This window comes from Anas platyrhynchos, chromosome Z, assembly GCF_047663525.1.
Source record: "Anas platyrhynchos isolate ZD024472 breed Pekin duck chromosome Z, IASCAAS_PekinDuck_T2T, whole genome shotgun sequence".
Taxonomy (NCBI): domain Eukaryota; kingdom Metazoa; phylum Chordata; class Aves; order Anseriformes; family Anatidae; genus Anas; species Anas platyrhynchos.
Window position 1 is genome coordinate 18,847,636 of NC_092621.1, and position 19,893 is coordinate 18,867,528.

General features: G+C 41.5%; 1 protein-coding gene across 2 annotated transcripts in view; it reads right to left on the bottom strand.

Moving 5' to 3' along the window:
• PLPP1 (phospholipid phosphatase 1) overlaps positions 1-19,893 on the bottom strand; it is a 59,260-nt gene that overhangs the window by 29,153 nt on the left and 10,214 nt on the right. The window contains exons 2-3 of one of the 2 annotated variants that reach the window (XM_038169950.2): positions 15,853-16,007; positions 1,666-1,946 (exon numbers count right to left, since the gene is read on the bottom strand). In XM_038169950.2, coding sequence (XP_038025878.1) covers positions 1,666-1,946; positions 15,853-16,007 — 436 coding nt within the window. Of the gene's footprint in view, positions 1-1,665; positions 1,947-4,716; positions 4,869-15,852; positions 16,008-19,893 lie in introns of both variants that reach the window. The other variant, XM_038169951.2, reaches the window with a different exon arrangement.

Genomic DNA, 19,893 nt, shown 5'->3' on the forward strand with positions numbered 1-19,893 from the left:
CAACATTTTATACCTACAAAACCAGCTCAGATTGAGAGGATCAAAAGAATGTAGCTTTGTGATATTCCAACAGTGTGTAATATTCAAAGACTTCCCCTCCTTGCCACAATACTATATGCAATGTAAAAGTAATTTATAAATGCATGTAGGGGTAAATAGATCTTTATCTTCTTTTAATCTCAAAAGAATTCATTTCTGGCAATTAATTCTACTAACTTACCGCATAAAATTTGCGAAGCTGACAAAATACCAAGACAAAAATACCAAACCACACATCCTGCCAAGATCTTGCTTCATTTCTAATCAGGCTTGACTTTGCTAGTAAATTAAGTGCTAACAAAGGACTAAGGTTTGTTGCAGGCTCGTTTGTTGGTTTGTGGGTGTTTTTTTTTAGTGCTCTTGTTTCAGAGAGGTGGGGCAAGGAGTCGGAGAAACACGCTATTTAGAAATTCTTCGCTTGATATACTTAACAAAAATTCTGCTTTTTAATCTGACTTCTTCCAAGCTGAGGCTGACAGTCACACAGGAAGTGGCCACTACAAGTTCTATTTCCTGGAACTGAAATTCGGAAGATATATCTTATTAGTGGATATTCTTAACTCTGTGGGGCTACTCACAGGCAAGAGAAGTTCATGCAGCAATCAGTGTCTAGAGTAGCTCAGAGTAAATAAATGAAGCCTTCTGAGCACAAACAAGGCCATTAATAATAATAAAAAAGCTGTGCATGAAGCATACTCTTCTACTTAAAACTCCCACTGGACAACCCCTGATTTGTCTACGTAGTACCTGTATGAAGTTCTGCTCATTTTAAGATTACTTACTATTCTGCCTCACTACTTAATTCTGGTGCACTTTCTCCTGTGTTACCAACAGCTCTCTGAAACAAGCTGCTCCTGAAACCTTTAAGCACCTACTGTGCATGGCTTGAAACTACATCTGGTCCTTAGATTAAATCAACACGCAGCATGTTCCTATGGCTGCTACTGAAGAATAATACTGCTAAGAATATCGTGTATGCTACTGGAAGATCCGTAGCGGACATGCTACAGAAGTTATTCTGAACCTGCTTTAGCATTTCCAACAGTACTCAAACATCGTTGTTTATACCAGTCATAAATGTGAGGTGTGTCAGATGCTTCCCCCTTTTTAGTTCAATTTCAGCAAGGTAACAAAGAAACATCAGTTAAGTATTAAAGGAAGTGAGGTGACTAATAATGATAAAACTGAATTGATCTATTCCTTTAACAGTCCTCCATATTTTCTAAATGGATATACTCAATTTTGATTAGCTTCCATCCTAAGCCTGAACTATTTTTCCTTGCTATTCCACACTCTTTCTTGAAGGAGATTTCAAGTTCTTCTCCTCGCTAGGTTCTGCGGACATTTTAGAAACAGAAGCCAGACAAAGTTGTGTGCATCTCCCATTTCTGTTAGAAAATGGAACTAAGTATGTAGTAATTTACACATTCTTCTGTATATCAATAAAACTGATTTCCACAAAGTAGAAAAAGATTCTAGTGTCAAACCCTGGTTTTGTGAATTCATCACAAGTTTACCCTAGCAGAAGCACAAAGCATGCAGCAGACTCCAAACCCACCACCCCAAGGCTTTCCAGGCTAAGCAACGTGTCTCACAGCCGGGTCTACGAGGTTGTTAGTCACTCACCTTCCCTCATTGATTTTTGCCTTTTCTCCTTGGCAAGGGAAGTTCTCAATGTAACCCAGACTGCAGTTGATCCGCGTCCAGTCAGGCTGGCACACAGCGAGGAAGTGAGGGCGCAATCTGCCTATGGCATACTTGGCAATGTCCGTCAGCGACTGGCTAGCAGCTGCTCCAAAAATGAAGGTCCCAATGGCTTTGTAAATAGTGGCTATGTAGTTATTTCTGACAAATGAATTTGAGTGCAAATTGTTATAAAAGACAGAGAGAGTCTCTCCTAGGATTATCTGAAAGAAAAAGAAGGACAACAGTTAAAGGAAGACAGTGACTTGAGAGAAAAAGATTACTCTTGTTACTACTTCATTATGTAGTTTCAAAAAAAAATTGATTTGGCTCCAGAATTAATTTTCCCAGGAATTGGTAGTAACCATTCATAAAGCTTTAAAAAACATTTTTATATAAAGTTAAAAGAACATTTTGCCTTACCCTGCTTTATGCTGAGCTTTATACAAATATGCTGATTGTTAAGATTTACTAAAACAAAGCCTTCTCAGAGGAAGATTCAACCATACTATTTAACATGGCTCTGATCAGAAACATTTCCTCTAGCTTTATGTTTTATCCTACACCGAGTCTTCTTTAGCTGTTTCCACTAGGCTTTTTTTTTTTTCCTGTCAGAAAGTTTGGTGGTTTTTTTGGTGAAGCCAGAAACTATTCTGAAGGATCAAAATTTGATTTCTAGATGTGAAAGGCCAGTTATTTAAGCAAAGAAACCTCTATATCTCAAGAAAATGTTATCTTTAGGGGAGAAAAAAGTTAATGACAAATATTACCAAGGGCTTTCAAGGTATAAGCATCACAAATATATTAAATGTTGATAAGAAAATAGATATAATTTTATTTTTCAATAACTTCTGTCTTTTGCAGAAAGCATATTTTTCTTAAACTAAGCGTACAAAACTTCAGCCTCACTTGATAGAGTTAATGCTCCACACCAGAGAGGCTGGGCATGAGCCAGCCAGTCCCACTGGATACAGAAGGGCTCTCCTCATACAGGTGATAAAATGGAAGCAAGGCTGCATGCAGTTAGGCAGGTATCATTAGAAATCCTATAAGGATTAAATGATGGCTCCATCTGTCACTTGAGAGAGTGACATGTCCACAACCCCAGAGAGGCAGAGCTTGAGCGAATAAGGCTGTCATTAGACACTGGCACCTGGGCAAACGAGGCAGCTGTTAGTAGCTTTGCACACTTCAGGCAGGCAGACAAGCCAATGAGGGTATGACACTGATAGCTTTTGGGTTCTGCACGCTACCAAAACATGGACTGAAACACAGAAACAATGGAACATGGACTAAAGCTGAAGTTACATTTCAAGCACAGCAGAAATCAAAGCTCTCAGACAGAACCTACCCATCCCACAGGGTGTCCTCTTAGCAAGGATAGCTGAAATGAAGCGTCACAGCCATGACCATGTATTGACTAGTAAAGAACTAATCCCTTTTAAAGATCATGGCTGAAAAAGTTGGAAGGCCACTCATCCCAGCTGAGGCGATTAAAGAAACAAGTTATGTCAGTGGTATCTGGGCTCAGAGCATTTGTCTTCAGTCATCTGTATAGGCATTAAGACACCAATGTTTGCTTCTACCATCTGACTTGAAATAAGCTAGATGGACCTCAGCTGTTATCCAGCATGGCTGCTCCTTGGCAATACTGACTGCCTGGTTTGAGCATAAACATGTAAAATAAAGGGGGGGAGGATTTAAAAAACCTGCTGCATTTATGTTCTAAAGCACAGTTTTTCCAATAAAAGGAAACAAAGTAAGTCAGTTCTGGTTTCCAACCCCACACTTCTACAGGTAAGGATAAAAAATTCACTTCAAGAGCACACGTAAGCTACAGGTTGACCTATATGTTGGAACCTCGATAAAAATCCATACCTACAGTATCTATACAAGAGACTCAGACTGCTATATTTCCTGCTTTTAATCCATTAGCCCAGAAAAACAGCCAGCTGACATTCTGCTTTAGCTGCTCATTATCCTGCTCTAATTTCTGACATATTCCTGGATAAGGAGTTAAACACCTAAAAATCTTGTTTGGCATAAAAAGTTTCAACACTGCTGAAATTGTAGCTACCGTCAAATTTGATGTCACCCAGCACAAAGGCGTGAGTGGAATCTGAAGTTTTTTGGTAGATCCAGACAGAGACGAAGCCCCTGTTGAGGGGCCATTGCGGGAATTAAGTACAGTCCCACAAGACATAAAACAAAAAGTAACTGGTGAGATCCAGCGTTCCACTCCACCCATGCCCAATGGCATGGTCCTGCCACTTCTTGCATGAGCTGTGAGGAGAAGGTAAGGGGGTGACAGTCCCCTTCCCCACAGGGCAGAGCCGAACCACATTAGGTGCAGCAAAATGAAACCTAGCATTAACTCAGACAGCTGGACACTGTTTTATTCTCACCTTCAGAGTAAGTTCAGGAAAAAAAATTCCCTAGCTCCTTATTCTTTGTGTTCTAAAGCTATGGTTGTGCTACGTTCTGATTTGAAGTCATAATATTATGTTTTGTCTTATTCCAGAACTTTTTACCTCCAGTGTATTTCCAGTGGCTCTGTGGCAAATAGAAATATTTACTTTATAGGTTATGATAACTTGCCTCCTGAGCAGTAGCTCCCAAAAGAGGAAAGCTTTAAACAGACATTTAACACACGAGTCTTATTCTTAACCCATAAAAGCTCTCTTCATTCCCATATCTTACAAATATCTTACAAAAACTGTAGAATTAAGTCACCTAAAAACCAAAATATGCCACTATAGTTCAGTGGTGCTCTTTTCCTGTTCTTCACTTATATTTGTTTGGCTTCAAATGAAAACTTTTTAGTTATCCTTACCAGAAAACCATTTCTCCTGCCTTAGCAGCAAAGCTAAGGGCATTACTTTAAAGTTTGAGAAATCCTATAGAAAAATGTTTTAGAAATCTGTATTACAGACTGCCCCTCCTTCCCACCCCCATTGAAATCAAAATGCAATGAAAAAAAAAAGTTTAACTTACAACAATTATACTGAAAGGAACAATTATTCCTGCTAACAACTTATAAGAAATGGTGTCCTCTTTGTATGGATACTGGATGGATTCGTCACTACAGAAAAATCCTCTCTGGAAGGGGATACGTCTTGAATTGAGAATTGCAAAAGGCAAGCCAGCTAGCAAAAAGGAATAAAAAATACATTACAAAAGCAACATTTAAACTCTGGTGATTATTACACCCCCGCATTTCCAAGGAGCAGTGCATGAAGAGGAAGGGACATGCAGCAGGTCGGAAGGCTGTGTGCTCTGCCCCAGGGCTGCCTCCTCCCGCGAGAGGCTGCTGAGCCACGTGCACAGGTTGGAGGAAGGAGAGAGAGGACAGGACTTCTTTCACCTTCACGTTCATGGCACACGAATCATGAAAGTATGCCGAAACCATGACTGAGTGAACAGTTGAGTGACCGCCACCGAGTGGCTCAATTTGCTGCCGCTGCCACAATTACCCACTCCTCCTTTACGTTGCAGTGAGCAGCAACTGCCCCTTCACGCCTTCCCTGGCCAGCTTCAGAAAGCAGGAGAGCAGAAACTGCATTTCGTGAAAGCAGAAGAGGGGTGCTCCTTGGGGAGTGCAAGTGCAGAGGGAGTTTTCAGGAAGGAGCAGGGGAAGGATGACAAGGCGAGCATGCAGCCTCCTCACTCCAGGCACACTGGTTAGGTCCCAGGAACAACGTGGTCACTGCACACACCCAACAGCCTCGGGGCTTGGAGGTTTCGTTCCTGTTTTCCATCAAAAGGAGTTTCTGTCATCTTAAGGACAAGATGAAGGCACACAACGGACTGTGCACCAGGAGACCTGCAACACTAATTGAGGCTAGGCATTTGAACGGCAGAGTTTAAGAGACGTTCCCAAGAGGATACAAACTCTTACCAAGGCATTTTTAAACCCTGATCCTCTGTCTGTGGCTCAAAGATTGCAAGCACTGCTCCTACAGGGATGAATAACCTCAGAAGAACGTGACTGTATGGAAGAAGAGAAATGGCAGACCACCAAGAACCTTCAGTAAGTCTTCAACTTCGGGATTTACAAGCGGAAGAGAACTTGATTTTGTGCTCGAAATTCAGTAGCATCATACAAAATGCATACCAGGTGAGAGCTGGACAAACAAAAAGTCATTTTGGGGAAGACCCTACTCCTTATATACCAATTAGGGATCACAAGGATGAAAGACGGGCTCCGTCCTGCCTACAGGAGAGATGCCACCGTGATCACACTTCCCTCCTCAGGATCTTTGTGTCAGGGCACAGCCCAGCTACCTCTTCCCACGTACATACCAGCCACCCCCAGGTAAGTGTCTACAAACAAAGATAATATAGAAAGGACAGAGCAGATGACATCGGGAAGAAAAAATATCAAATGCTGCAAAAAATTAGGGAGTAGGGAAGGAATGGAGCCCAGAGTTATAGCCAAACTTCACAAAAGTGAAAGAGAAAACACTGGATACTTCTCAAACTCTTTCCCCCTTTAATCTCCACTCAGGAAGCCCTACAAACAGTCCAACTCATGGTCCAGACACAGATGAGGAACACGGTGGTTACGCCAATGTTTCGCTACAGCTTTTGCTGTTTACGTCACGGAGAAGTGACTTTTAAACAAATGCTTCAGTTTCAAAACTGAGAGGGAAGAATGAATGACAAGCCAGTGACTCATGAGGTGAAAACTTCCTCGAGGCAACCTGAGAGTGACGCAGTGCTGGGACACAGCTGAGTAGCTCGGGGCTTGTTGCAGTGCCCATCACTCAGAATCAAACACACCCTGCACTGCTGCAGTTACACAAATCCAAGTTTCCTACCACTTCCAGGGAGGAGAAAAGCCCTGCCATTGTGAAGAGGGGTTGTTTCCAGATCCATGCCAGGGGGACTACAACTGATCTGGCTCTGGAAGCCATCCAGGCACACTGACCGAGCAGAGGAGGGACAGCAGGACAGGCTGAGAGCCAAGCCAGAGCCTCTCCAAAACACTGAGCCATTCAGACAGCAGACAGCGCGCTGCCCGGGAGCTGGGCTGCGCAGGACGGTGCAAAAGCAGCCTTTCTACCAGGGAAAGAAAAAGAAAACATAACAAAACAAAAAATACTAGTGTTCCTTGATCCTAATAGCAAGGATAGCAGGGATTTGGCCCTGCCTTCCTCCGTGGTGGTGTTACAGCAGCACGCCTGCACATCAGCTGCAGATCAGTGTTTAGCTCCCCTGTGCGAGGGAGGAGGCAGAAGTAGCGTGCAGCCACGAGGGAAGGTGCTGCTTGTCAACACGAGGCCATGATGCATTTCCAACACCATTTATTCCATAGAAGTATGATGGAACAAAGGATGTTTTTGCCCTAGACACACACTAACAAAAAGATTCAAGACTTCTTTAGATCTCAAGGTTAAAAATGAGAACTGATTAAATGGACTGATGAAATAAGACTGATTTTTTACAGGATTTACTCTTTCAAAGTTGGTAGTTTCCAATCATCCCTGTAAAGCAGTCACTCACGCAATTAAGCTCAGCCTAAGAACACAAATCACAGCATCCCAGAATTGCTGAGGCTGGCAGGGGCCTTTGGGTCCATTCAGCCTAACCTCTGCTCAAGCAGGGACACCCAGAGCAGGTTGCCCAGGACCACGTCCAGGCAGCTACCAAAACCCAAAATCTCTGCTCTCCTAGGCGTTGTCACTGGCATGTCACCAGCTGTGTATCATCCCTTTTAAAGACCTGCTTTATGATTAATGGCATGAAGGTGGCTTCATCCCCACTTCCTCCTACCCCCACCTTACTGCTCCAAATGCTCATGGCTGGAAAGGAGGCAAGTTTCTGGAGGGCTCAGGTTATGTTTCAAAAATGTTTTTTTCTTGCAAAGAGAAGTTGTTTGAAATGTGTGCTCACTCTTCAGCAATACTGAGATTCTGCTCTGATTAGTCTGTAAGTGCTTGCAGCACTGTCCTGTATCAAGAGCATGCAAACAGAATAGTTAAATAAACAACAAACTTGGTGTTTGCTTTGCATTTTAAGCTACTAGGAACCAGCTAAAATAAGTTAGACTGCCCTCTTTCACAGCTTCTCTCCATCACTCAAGTGCTGAGGTGCATCTTCATCTGTCTGATGTTCCACTGCTCGTCTTTGTTAGACCAAGAGTCGCGTAATAAAGCGATGAAGAGCATGGTAAAGGAACTCACATTTCACCCTAGCACTCAGAACATCTCCCCAGGCTTAAGAGAGAGAAGGATTCTGATCTTCCTGAGCTATAATCCTTCAGGCAGTATTACCGAGACAACGTATGAAGTATTACGCAGTCATTTGTGTCCAGCAGTGGACTACTGACAGACCAGCACTAGGTATGAAAGCATATAATGGGTTGCTCCATGGAGCTTTGAGGAAAGTACTACACCTACACCTGAAGGCCACCGAGTATGGGGAAGAACATCCATTAATTATGGGAGTCACAGACAGTTTCCTGAAGTCATAACCAGCAACGCTCAAATAAGAAAGCCAGTAGCTTTGAGTCAGAAAGCACGATTTCATTGAGACAGTCTTAAAAAGTTTGATATTTACCTACAATTAATCCAAAGAGCTATGCTGTGTAACATAACACTGTTAAAAATTGTATACAGTTCGTTACACGTAGTATTTTTTTTTCCATTTTCTTCCAATTGTAACTGATTAAAGAAACAATTGCAACAGACTTTTCTCCTTGTTCTGAGCATGTCTCAGTGCTGAAAGGAGACATGTTCCATTAAAAGCTGGCGCAGAAGTTTTAGTTTCCAAAAGCCAGCTTACTGGCAGTTTTATCAGATTGATCTAATACTATCAAACCGAAACCTTCAGTCAACAGAACTACATTTGCAATTTACCATTTGCACAGTCCAAGGCAGTTGCTAATCAGTAACCAAAAAGACATCAAGAGCCAGTAAAGCACTCTCCCGGGGTCTACAGCTACCCCCTCAAAACACGCTCCATACAGCAGGTTTAATTTACTTCTTTTAAATACACATTGATTGGTTTCACTGTTAGCTGGTTTAGAGGGGAAGGGAGCAAAGGGGAAGTCAGACTAAGAAGACAACAGCAACCCCTGTTTCTGGCAAGCAAAACCATTAAGAAAATGCACCATAACTGAGGGTTTTGCTGTTTTTTGCTGAGTTTGTTTAGAAAAATAAACAAATCCCACATAAACAAGCCTGACACTTAGATTGAAATCCTTTCAAACATAGACCTTTAGTACTTCTGCAGTGTAAGTACACATCCCTCCAAGATAAAAGACAGAGAAATACACAGTTCAGCTTTCATACAAACACAAAAATACAAGCAACACAACTGGCATAATGTCTGAACAAGGTGAAGCCTCTCACTGTAATAAGCACAAAGTTAGTTAGCCCTATATTTGTAATAGACTTTTTTTTTAAACCCTGAAAGATACCATCATTTCAGAGGACAGGCATAAGAAAAATTAACAGAATTTTAGACCTGTTGCAGGATAAGCCTACCTAGACATGAGATTTATCCACCTGGAAGTATCAAGGTTATTTCTCAAGGAATAGTAGTAAAAATTCAGCAGCAAATCTCTGGGCAGTAGGGGTGAATGCTACATCTTGCACAATCACACTGCCACACTATGTTAAAAGAAAAGCCCTGCTTTTTCTACAAATATCCATTTCCCCCTAACCAAGCTTCAAAGTGCAGAGTCTGGCAAACAAACAGGAGAATTACTAAAAACCAGCTGGACTCAGTTTTAGACGAAAGTAAGAAAAGTAATTGGATTTTTCTCTTTAGTAAGAAGTAGAGATGGCAAAGGGTCATTAAAGGCTCTCTACTGAGTACTTCTCAGATGACAATACCAAAAAAGCATCCCTGATGTGGACTTGTAAAGGTTTACAAGTCAACTGCAGCAGGGTGAAGAAGTTGACTAAAGGGAAAATGACAAAAGGTATGTTAAGACGAACTATAAGGTTGGGAGAAGGTTACTGGCAGGGTAATCTCAGGGATCAAGTCACGGAGCTAGCACTCCGCAGTGTATAATTTATTAATGATTCTGGCATAACTAGCAGATGTACTGCTGACAAAGCTGGCAACTCTTTGACACAGTAGAAGATCAAGGTCATCCAGTTTTGCCTGCAAAACCACTTTAAGGGCAAGAGAGATGGAGATTTGTCCATTAATGAGTTCAGAGTAATGCACTTGGAGGTTAAGCTACTCAGATGAGCTTGTCATTTCAGCGTACAAGAGGGGGGAAATTGTTTCCTATGGCTGCTGTACATCAACAGAGCAGCCATTAGACAAGGCTTTTCCAAAGCACTTCTTCATGGAGCTAAAAGCTGACCATTACCATGCAGGCTGGAAGAACATCACACTAGGATTGCATAGGGTTATTATCCCTTCTACTCTCCTCAGGAGGGACATCACTTTACATTCATCTACACTGTATGTCAGTAGCCAGATATATTGCTGTCCTATCTTGACCCCTCAGATTTTCTGCATAATATTTTGGTGAGAAGATCATTTGGATCTATAGAAAAAAAAGTTTTGTTGGTTGGTTTACGTTGTTTTATTTTTTAAATGCTGCTTTGTTGTCTGAGAACTTCATCTTCCTAGTCTAATTTCCAATTATTAATTGATCAAGTACTGATAGAGACCTCCTTAATTCTAGAAGAAGAGAGGATTAATAGGATTATAGAGGAATTATTAAGAGGAATAATAGGATTAGGAGAACAGGTGGTTGACACCAGGAAACAGTGAATGCATTTCTGACAAAACAGACTTATACCTCAGTGCTTCACTAGTGGGTAGCAATAATCTAGAAAGACAAAGTTAAGGCTTTTCTTGAAGAGCTGAGAGAACAGCAGACAGCAAAGCCATCACCACTTTCAACCTATTAGCTAATGTCAACTTCATTAGAACTGCTTTAAACTAGGGAAGACCTAGGTTTCCAATGGAAAAGCGTAAGTGGTATTTTGAGATTAAGTCCTCTTACACCAGAAATTCAAGACAGTCAAGGCAGAAGCCAAGTTAATGCTTCTCCTGTATGTTCTGTAGAGACCTGCTACTACGTTCATCAGCAAAAACATTCATAATATTCATTTGTACAACACTAGAAAACATGCCTGGAAACATTCATTTTACAATGACTTAACTGAAACTTCCAAGACTTTGTTATTACCCCATGTAGCTACCTGCATTCTATGCAGGCTGCTGCTGGTGTCTCACAGCTCCTTACAGACAAGTTAGATTTTTGCTTCTCTTTTTCAGTTTTATAACAGCTCCATTTTCCATTTATGTAAAGAACTTTAAAGTTCATGAGAGCACCTAGGAAGAGCCATCAATCTTTGGTTCACCACGAGCAACTGCTGCTTTTTGTCAATCAATTTTAGACAGGAAAAAAAGCTGCATAAGCAATTTACTGCCTAGGGCACAGCAAATGAAGGTGTGAGCAGGTGAGCCAGAGGACAGAAGACAGACTGCTTGTTATTTAAAGTAATTTAAGCAGAAGTCTCAACTCTCTCTCCCTACATCTCCCCCTATTCCTTTTTACTCTTTCATATACTTTGTCAACTAAAACCTTCAAGAACAGCTCAAACACACTGACAGCTTGGTCTTCTCGTAGTTGTGACCAAACTTCACCTACAAGTTTAAAAACCCTTGCCTGAAGCTGTCTACTATTAGGCTGCCAATTATTTTACTCTGGTTCTTACATGGCACCTTCATCACTGTATTAATAATTGCATCTGAAGGATTGAGAAAAGAAGTACAACCCCAAGTCTACACACTTAATAGGCAAGCTGCCACAATTTAAGATTTGCATCTGGTACAGGTGACTCATTCAAGCACAGAATGTGCTTGGTGCTCCTCTGGTATTGTTGCATCCAACTGCTCTGCAGGGCAGCCGTGAAACAGAAGGGGCCGAAGCTGGTGCAGAGGCTCAGAAGTGGCAGGTGTTGCATCCAATCTCACTCAAGGATGACTGATCTTTTAATTAAAGTACATCACCCTACACATTACCCCTTCACACAGGGTTATTATGCTAGGTTTAAGCAGAGTATTCCTCAGAATAAGCATGGTTTCAAAGACAATACTCATCTGGAGTATAGCAGGTGAACAGTTAGTGTCAAGCAGAACTCATAGCAGAATATGAAATTCATCAGCACTGCCCGAAAAGGTTTCCAGTGCAATGGAAACTATGAGAGTAACACATTTTCCTATTTGAAAGGTTTCCTATAGTAGAGAAACTCTTGTTTAATAAATAATAAATCTATCAGTTTTAATAACTAGAGACCTAAAAATGAGAAAAGGGATGCTAATGTGCGCTCTAGTGTCAAAACGAAATTTAATTTCAATCAGTTGCAAAAGTATCAGCAGTGGGCCATAAAAAAAGTTGACAGCAAAAAATGAAACACGTATCTGTACCAATCTGAGTCTTACAATGGCTTAATTTCAGTTCCCTGCTTTATCAGTCTTTACCACAGTTGTAACTACATTTGTCCCTTGAGAAACATGAGTTAGCCCAGTAAGTGCTTATATCATTAATCAAATAGGAACTCTCAATTGAAGTTTCACTGCAAAACGGATCCCTTTCACAAACACAGAAAAGTTTCACTTCTTTTGTCAGAAAATAAATTGATAGGTGGCCTCCAAAGTATTGTGCCTTTGTAGGAAGGAAAACTGACAGCCAGATACTGATGCATATGGTGGAAGGACATGTTTCTGAAAACATTAAGTCTAATTGGTCAAAGAAACAAAACTAAGTGGCTTCCTTTTGGGAAGGCTTTGTGATACTGAAGACAGCAATGTCTGCCAAACCAAACAAAGACTTTGTTCTGTTTTATGAAGTAAAAGACAAAGTGATGTGGCAGGGGGCATTGGAGTTAGGTGATCTTTAAGGTCCCTTCCAATCCAAACTGTTCTGTGACACAACTTGAGTGTACGTCTTCAAGGAGGATAAATTGAGTTCCACAGACCCATGACATTCCTTTCACTCAAAGGAAGGAGTCCCAAGCAGCGGATTTAAGAAAAGCTGCATAAGTGCCCCTGAAGGCAGTGGGTCTAAGAATGAGGACTGGGGGAAGAGGAAATTGATTTGTAGGTCAGGTCACCAGAAAAGACCAACTGAATGGAGCACATGCAAATGGGCATGGCTAGAGCTTGCCACAAGAGAGACATTGACACACTTTGTCATTGTTCCTTCTTCATAAAACTAGACTTCTTAACAATGGAATATCTATGCGCTACTCATTATTGTACATTTGGTGGTTTTTTTGGTTGTTGGGTTGCACGCACACACCTTTGAAGTTATTTTATGTTCCACTACAGGCCTATCCTACCAACTGAAACAGACAAGACCTTTCATTATTATTATGCAGGGAAGATGTTGAGGCCATTTCTTACTGGATTCTGAAGATAAGCAATCTTTTAGTGCAGCAAGGAACATACTCATAATATTTCAAGCATTTCTGCTTAGATTTTATGAGGCTTTGGTGGCTAAAGACTAAATAACTGGATCAGGGATACCTCCACATTGTTGAGTGCTAGAGGGAAGGCCTATAACCACTTTACTCCTCGATTAACCATTCATTTTTCACATTTCAGATATGTTTCCCTTTACTTCCCTCAACTTCTTACCACAAGTTCTTCTTTCTTGTAATGAGACAAAGCTGAGGTTAAGTCCAACGCAGGAACAAGAGTCTGATGTGAGAACAAAGTTTGCACAAAAGACCTATTTATGAACTCTTCGCACGGTACTAGACCCTACTTTTAGCATCAACTCCTTAATTAAAAAGCCTGGACCTTCCACAAGACTCTTATCTCAAGATAACATTTGGACTAGATGTGAGATAATGAGAACTACTGTTCAATAAGCTCTCATGAACCAGCTTTGACCCTGTTGAAGGTATTGATTCAAAACATACCACTTCCAAAAACTTTAGCTGCTCTGAAAACAGGTCTCAAGCCTCCATTGAGACAGTCCAGAGCAAGAATCAGTCTGGATATCTGATTCTCCTGTCCTCTGCCTTGTCAACTTTTTCACAGAATCACAGAATTTCTAGGTTGGAAGAGACCTCAAGATCATCGAGTCCAACCTCTAACCTAACACTAACAGTCCCCACTAAACCATATCCCTAAGCTCTACATCGAAACGTCTTTTAAAGACCTCCAGGGATGGTGACTCCACCACCTCCCTGGGCAGCCTGTTCCAGTGCCTAACAACCCTTTCAGTAAAGAAATTCTTCCTAACATCTAACCTAAAACTCCCCTGGCGCAACTTTAGCCCATTCCCCCTCATCCTGTCACCAGGCACATGGGAGAACAGGCCATCCTTCCATTCTGACTAAAAGCAATATTGAAGTTAGAAAGCATTCAGCTGGAATCCACTTGAAATTCAGTAATTGATAAAACCTATTTCTTTGGCTCCCTAGTTCTACAGCTCACCCTAGTCCTCAAGTTCTCAGTAAGCACAGTCTTTTCACCCTTTGCAAGGGGCTGAAAAACTGCCTACAGACATTTCCAGAACTGTTTCCACAACCCGATTCTCCTCCTCTTCCAAGTTTCAGCAGTGAAGTACAATTACAATTTAAATATCCATTGTTCTGATAGGGTCCCAGCAGTTTCAGAGGCAGATTCTTTTTTTACTCAGTGCAGAGTAGTTTAATTTTGGTTTTATCCTACAATAACTTCTATCATTCTCAGAAAGAGGTGTTTTACAAGGAGCTCATCACCTACAGAACTTGGAAGCATCACAAACTTAATCCAAGCCAACTAATAGGCATCAGTTAAGACTTCTTGCATTAGTAGACCAACACTTAAGAGAACAAGGTGGGGGAATCTAAAACCAGGACTAATAAAACCAGTTAAGTTACTGTGTTACCTACACACAGCAGTAATATACCTCTGCTACAAAGACTGCCTTTCTCTCACTAGATCACAGGAAACCTGTGTTACTTCATGGTTTGTAAATGTTCAAATTGAAACAGAACCAATCTGGATAACAGGTATTGTTGTTGTAAACCTACAAATGTTTTAGATTTTGACAGTCATTCTCCCCCTTCCCTCCCCCCCCAAAAAAAATACACAAACCATAGGCCAGAAATGAGGATACAGGTATATATTCTAATTCCCTGCACCAAGGCACTGTAAGTTTGCTGTGCAAATCCTACACATGTACATTAGCGGACTTAACTGAAAAGCTTCAGACAACTATTTTCCTCAAAAATTGAACTAAATACTAATGGTAACAATTGTTGTGTTGACCTTACTTTTATTGGAGAGGAACAAACCTCTAACAAACAAACATTTAAAGCAAAATTTGAGTAAAAAAAGCACATGTATAGATTCCACGGATATCTGGTGACTTGTTTTAAATGGCTACTTCTACCTTCTAACCAGTTTAATATGTGCAGAGACAAGATGAAACTCCAGGCCAGAGACTATTCTGATTAGTTAGATTTTGGCTCTCTAAACTAGTTCAAACCTTACTAAAATTTGGATACAATCAGGCTTAAAATACTGTTAAAAGAACTACCGCAGAGTTTAATTCTTCTTTATTAAAATCATGTGGTCTTGAAAACAGAGCCTCTTTCTGTAAGCATCTGGATTTTCAGCCTCTGTATCCCACTTTTGAAGGTTTAAGGAATCATTACACTTTTTAAACAAAAAAAATCACCACCGAATTCAAATTAGACATTTCTGTAGAAAGCGTACAGAACCAACACTTGCTAGTTGCAGGTTTGCATGCTCTGCTAAAGTGGAAGTCTTATCACCACAAATATTTATCAGAGTAAGCCATTCTGAACAGAAGACAGATGTATTCATTTCTTAGCAATATGGAACCTGTAGTGTTTTTCTCCCCAAAGATAACAATCGAAGCTCACTAAGATGCAGCAAATCCTCATCTCCAATTTTTCTGTTCCTAAAGCAAATGACATTATAGAGACACTGCTAGTTAGAAATTAGTTCCAGATTTTCTCTGCAAACAGAAAGTAGCCAACTGCACCTTTCACATGTATACGACTATATGTACATTCGGGACTTTGCCTTTATAACCTCTCCTCCTGGCTTCAGCTCAGTCACAGTGCTGTAATCCTAAAAGGCATACATTTTACTCCCATCACCAAAGCTCCCTATATATTAGCTACTTACAGAGAAAATGGGCAGGGTGAACCCCACTGTGTAGAGGACAGTGGATGTGATGGTACTGTCATGGAACGGATACTTGATGCTGTCATCATTACAGAAAAAGCCTCTCTGATACGGTTTTATTTTGGCCAAGTTTAGAACACCAAGGGGTAAGCCAGCTGTTGGGGGAAGGAAAACAAAAAACATAAAAAAAGAAATACATATGGTTAAATCAAAAAAAAAAAAAAAAAAAAAAACATTCTTAAACATGCATGGAGGAAACTACCAAACATGCAAAACTCAAGTTTCCCAGGCCAGAGCAAATTATCATGCAGCATACACACTTAGAAAACCATTTTTACAGAAATTTTATACATCTGCTTCAGAAAGACCTTGATATTACCCCACCAGATAGAGAAGTTAAGCACAGAACTCCAAGTCCTTTCATCAGACAGAGTTGCCACACACACTGAACCAAGATTGTGCTTAAGGACAGCATTTGCCACTCACATGACCAGCTAGTTAGTGAGGGCAGTCTGTGCCCTTCTGTGCCCTCTCCACCCCATGACATTGGCTCATATCTGAATTACCAGCCTTGTTCTACACACTAATCTGGTCAGTGTTTACAGAAAACAAGGGGAAAAAAAAAGATACTTTTATTTTGAATAGGGAAGTTAAAGATTTCATGCAAGTGTTTTTCCATGCAGGTAAGGAGAGCAAGAGAACTTCAGAGACACCAGCAGGAAACATGGGCACTTTGAATGGACTGCATCTAACAGCAATGAGGTTTTTAATTTTACAAGGTGCATTTACATGAATTTGGTTCACTTCAGAAGACTTCTGCATGCACATAACAATGAATTTTAACATGAAAACAGAGACTTGGGTCCGAATGACAGCTCTCTGAACTTACTCTGCATGTATAACACATTAACTTATGTCCTCTCCTAAGTTCACTCCCAGTATGCTAGCAGTCATACCCTAAAGAAGCCATCAAGATGTCTGAAAGATACATTTGTCTGGACTTGATTTCTGTCAAAGTAAGAATTAGCTGGAGAATAGACTTCACAGGAGCAGTCAGCTTAGGAAGCTCAAGTTTGCCGTCTTACTTCCAAGTTTCCCCCTTTCCCTTGGTCCCCTGAAAAAGTAGTGGATCACCAGTGTATAATGAAGAACTGTTAAAAGCCCAAACCCAAAAAAACTAGACTTTTGCTTAAAAGAAGATGAAAGAGGTAAACTAAGCTCAGGGAAATCACCTCTTAAAGGCCTTTTAAATAAACTTACTCCTATATGCTTCATTAGAAGGAAAGGAAGGTATCAAGAGTGGAGAAATCTGTTCCACAAAGCACCTGAAACCCTGAGGACTGTCACACTTCACTTGAAAGGCAGAGGCCCTGGTGCAGCAGATCACTTCGGCTGATGCTTTAACATCTCATGAGATGGAAGCACTTCTTGAAGCTGAAGCACCAGCCTTTTGGTGAAGTATGATACCTCCTAATCAATCACATCTAGAGCCCTCTCCCTCCTCTGCTCTGACAGCTGAGCAAGAAGCAGTGCAAGCAGACTCAGCCCGTTGAGCACAAAGGAAGTCACACTGAAGAACTCAAGAGTTCGCTCAGAGTGGATCAAAGGAGGTTGCTGCATGGCAGTCTGGAGCCAATTTTCAGCTCTCCGAGGCCGTGGCAAGATTCCGCTGATGTAAGTCAGAGCCCACGTTTCCTGTCCTCGTCTCTGGCGCGCCATACCCAGAGTCAAGCCACGGCTTTGCCAGCTCGCTGTCCTATTTCTTGCAGTCCTATCTCCTCAAATAGGTCGCACCAAAATACCACCAAAGAGGTCGTGTGTGGAAATGTCACAACCTCATGGTCTATTTAAGCAGCAGCTTGTGGTCTTCAGAAGCTGACTACTATAGACACAAGGACGCATTTTGTGAGAAAAGCTGCTACAACTTAACACCAAGAAGTAGTTACTCCTTTGCCACACGATTTCTGTCCATTACATTTCTAGATCAAACTTTTTTTAAGCCAATGTTGTCAGCTTTTTACTTTTTTTTTTTTTGCCTTTGGTTTTGTTTCTGGGTGTTTGGGTTTAGCCTGTCTTAGTGAACTTATCACCTTTGTCAGCTGCCGAAATACGTTCTCCAAGTGCTCTCGTCAGAAGCTAGAAGCCCCTCCAGCAGAGCTCACTTACGAACACGGCAGGATCCTTAGCTCACCGATTCCAGGTTTCGTGCCACCAGCGCTCACAGTTTTACGGTTCTGGGTCATGGTGGTTTGCTTGTTTTTAACAAAAAAATCTTTAGGAATTGGAAGTGAGACATTACATGAGCGTACATGAGAAAGAAGGGACCTGAACGGTTTGACAAGCAGTGTTTTAAGCCTTCCAGCAAAACAAACTTTCTTTTGAATAGTTTTTTTGTTGTTGTTGTGTAATTGCAGTAGGAGAGAATTACTCACTCTGTAACCTAGTTAAGACAGAAGCTTGAGGGCTTTTTATTGTTTAGTTTTTTTCCAATTAAGGCGAATTCCTGACAGTGTTATTCATTTTTATTGAGCTAAGAGAAGTTCAGTTTTCATTAAACTACAGGGAAAGGAACTCAAAATTCAGCTCTCTCTTCATCTGAAGAAATAACTTTATGTTAAATCTGTTTGTAAGAACTCATTTGTCAGAACTACTGTTGCTTAACAAGAGTCATCCGAATTTTTCTGATGCTCCTACATTCAGCCATTCCTTCTGACATTTCTAGGTTTGCATAGTGGTTAAATCAAAGTGATTCAGTTACGTTATTAGAACTGTTTTTAAGTACTACATAGACTATGTCATCTAGAGTTGACATTAAGAAATCATTTCTTATTTTCAGCCAGGAAACACTGGGAAGTGGCAGGGTGGGGAGGAAGGGCAGCAAATGAGAGGGACAGCTTCACATAGGTGACTGCAAAATTTGTTTGTGCAGTCCAGAGCAAGAGAACATGAGGAACCCGAAGCTGGGTGGGCTTCCTACACTGACTGCCCATGGCAAAGGAACAGCAGCATTTTTCCCATTGCTCATTCTGAAGGGTGGGAAGACCCCACCGGGTACACACAGACAAAGAGCCCTGCAGTTTCCACACCAGAAGCAAACAGTGGTGTACGTGGCAGACCAGTATCACCATGGCAGATGCCAAGCTGCCCCACGACCTTTATGCAGGCTGACTGAACGCTGAACTTTGAGGAATGCACATCCGTGCGGATCCATTAGCTGTTTCCTTCAGTTGGTAAGGATCACCAAGATCTAAGTAAAGATTAGAAGGCTACGAGGCAGTATCGTACACCAGCCCTCGTGCCCTGCCCTCTTTACAAGGTTTCTCTTCCTCTTTACCTAGCCAGCAGCAGCAACCTCTGAGGGTGCTCTTCTGAGCTAGGCAACCCACACCTTCCTTACGGGATCCTAATGGCTTGGTTATTATCCACCTCCCCCAAAACACAGCCTTCAGAGGAAAAGGATCACTTCTGAGCCTGAAGCATGGGGAGCTTTGGGAAGTAGAGTTTCTCTTTTCTGCTACTTTGCTTAACTGATCTGGTCAACTGCTTGTCACCGACAGACTCCAGAGGTTGCTCTGCAAGCTAGCAGCAAGAAACAGGGGGCAGCTCTGAGTTGCTCACCTGGTTCCAACACACGTGCTGTGGCTGACCCTCAAAAGCTTCAGAAGTAGCAGCAAAGTTGAAAAGGAAAAAGGCCTGTAGAGATTTGAAGCCTTTATCTAATGGCGAAAGACCTCAGACGCATGAACCAGATCAGAAAAGGGCACAGGATGGAGTTTGAAAGAGGATTGGAATGACCAAGCAGGGGCTGGGGGAAGAAACAGCTCTAAGTTTTTGGCTGGAGCTATTAAGAACAGGGCAACACAAAGCTGAGCTAGCAACACACATTATATCAGGCTGCTCTGAGACCACAAGGAAGTTCAACTCCAGCCAGTTACAGCCTCGTTTCCATTGTGAACCTAGATAATTCACAGCAGTATCAATAGCCATCAGTGAACTCTTATTTATCCGTATCTGGCTGTACAACATGGTATGACACAAAAT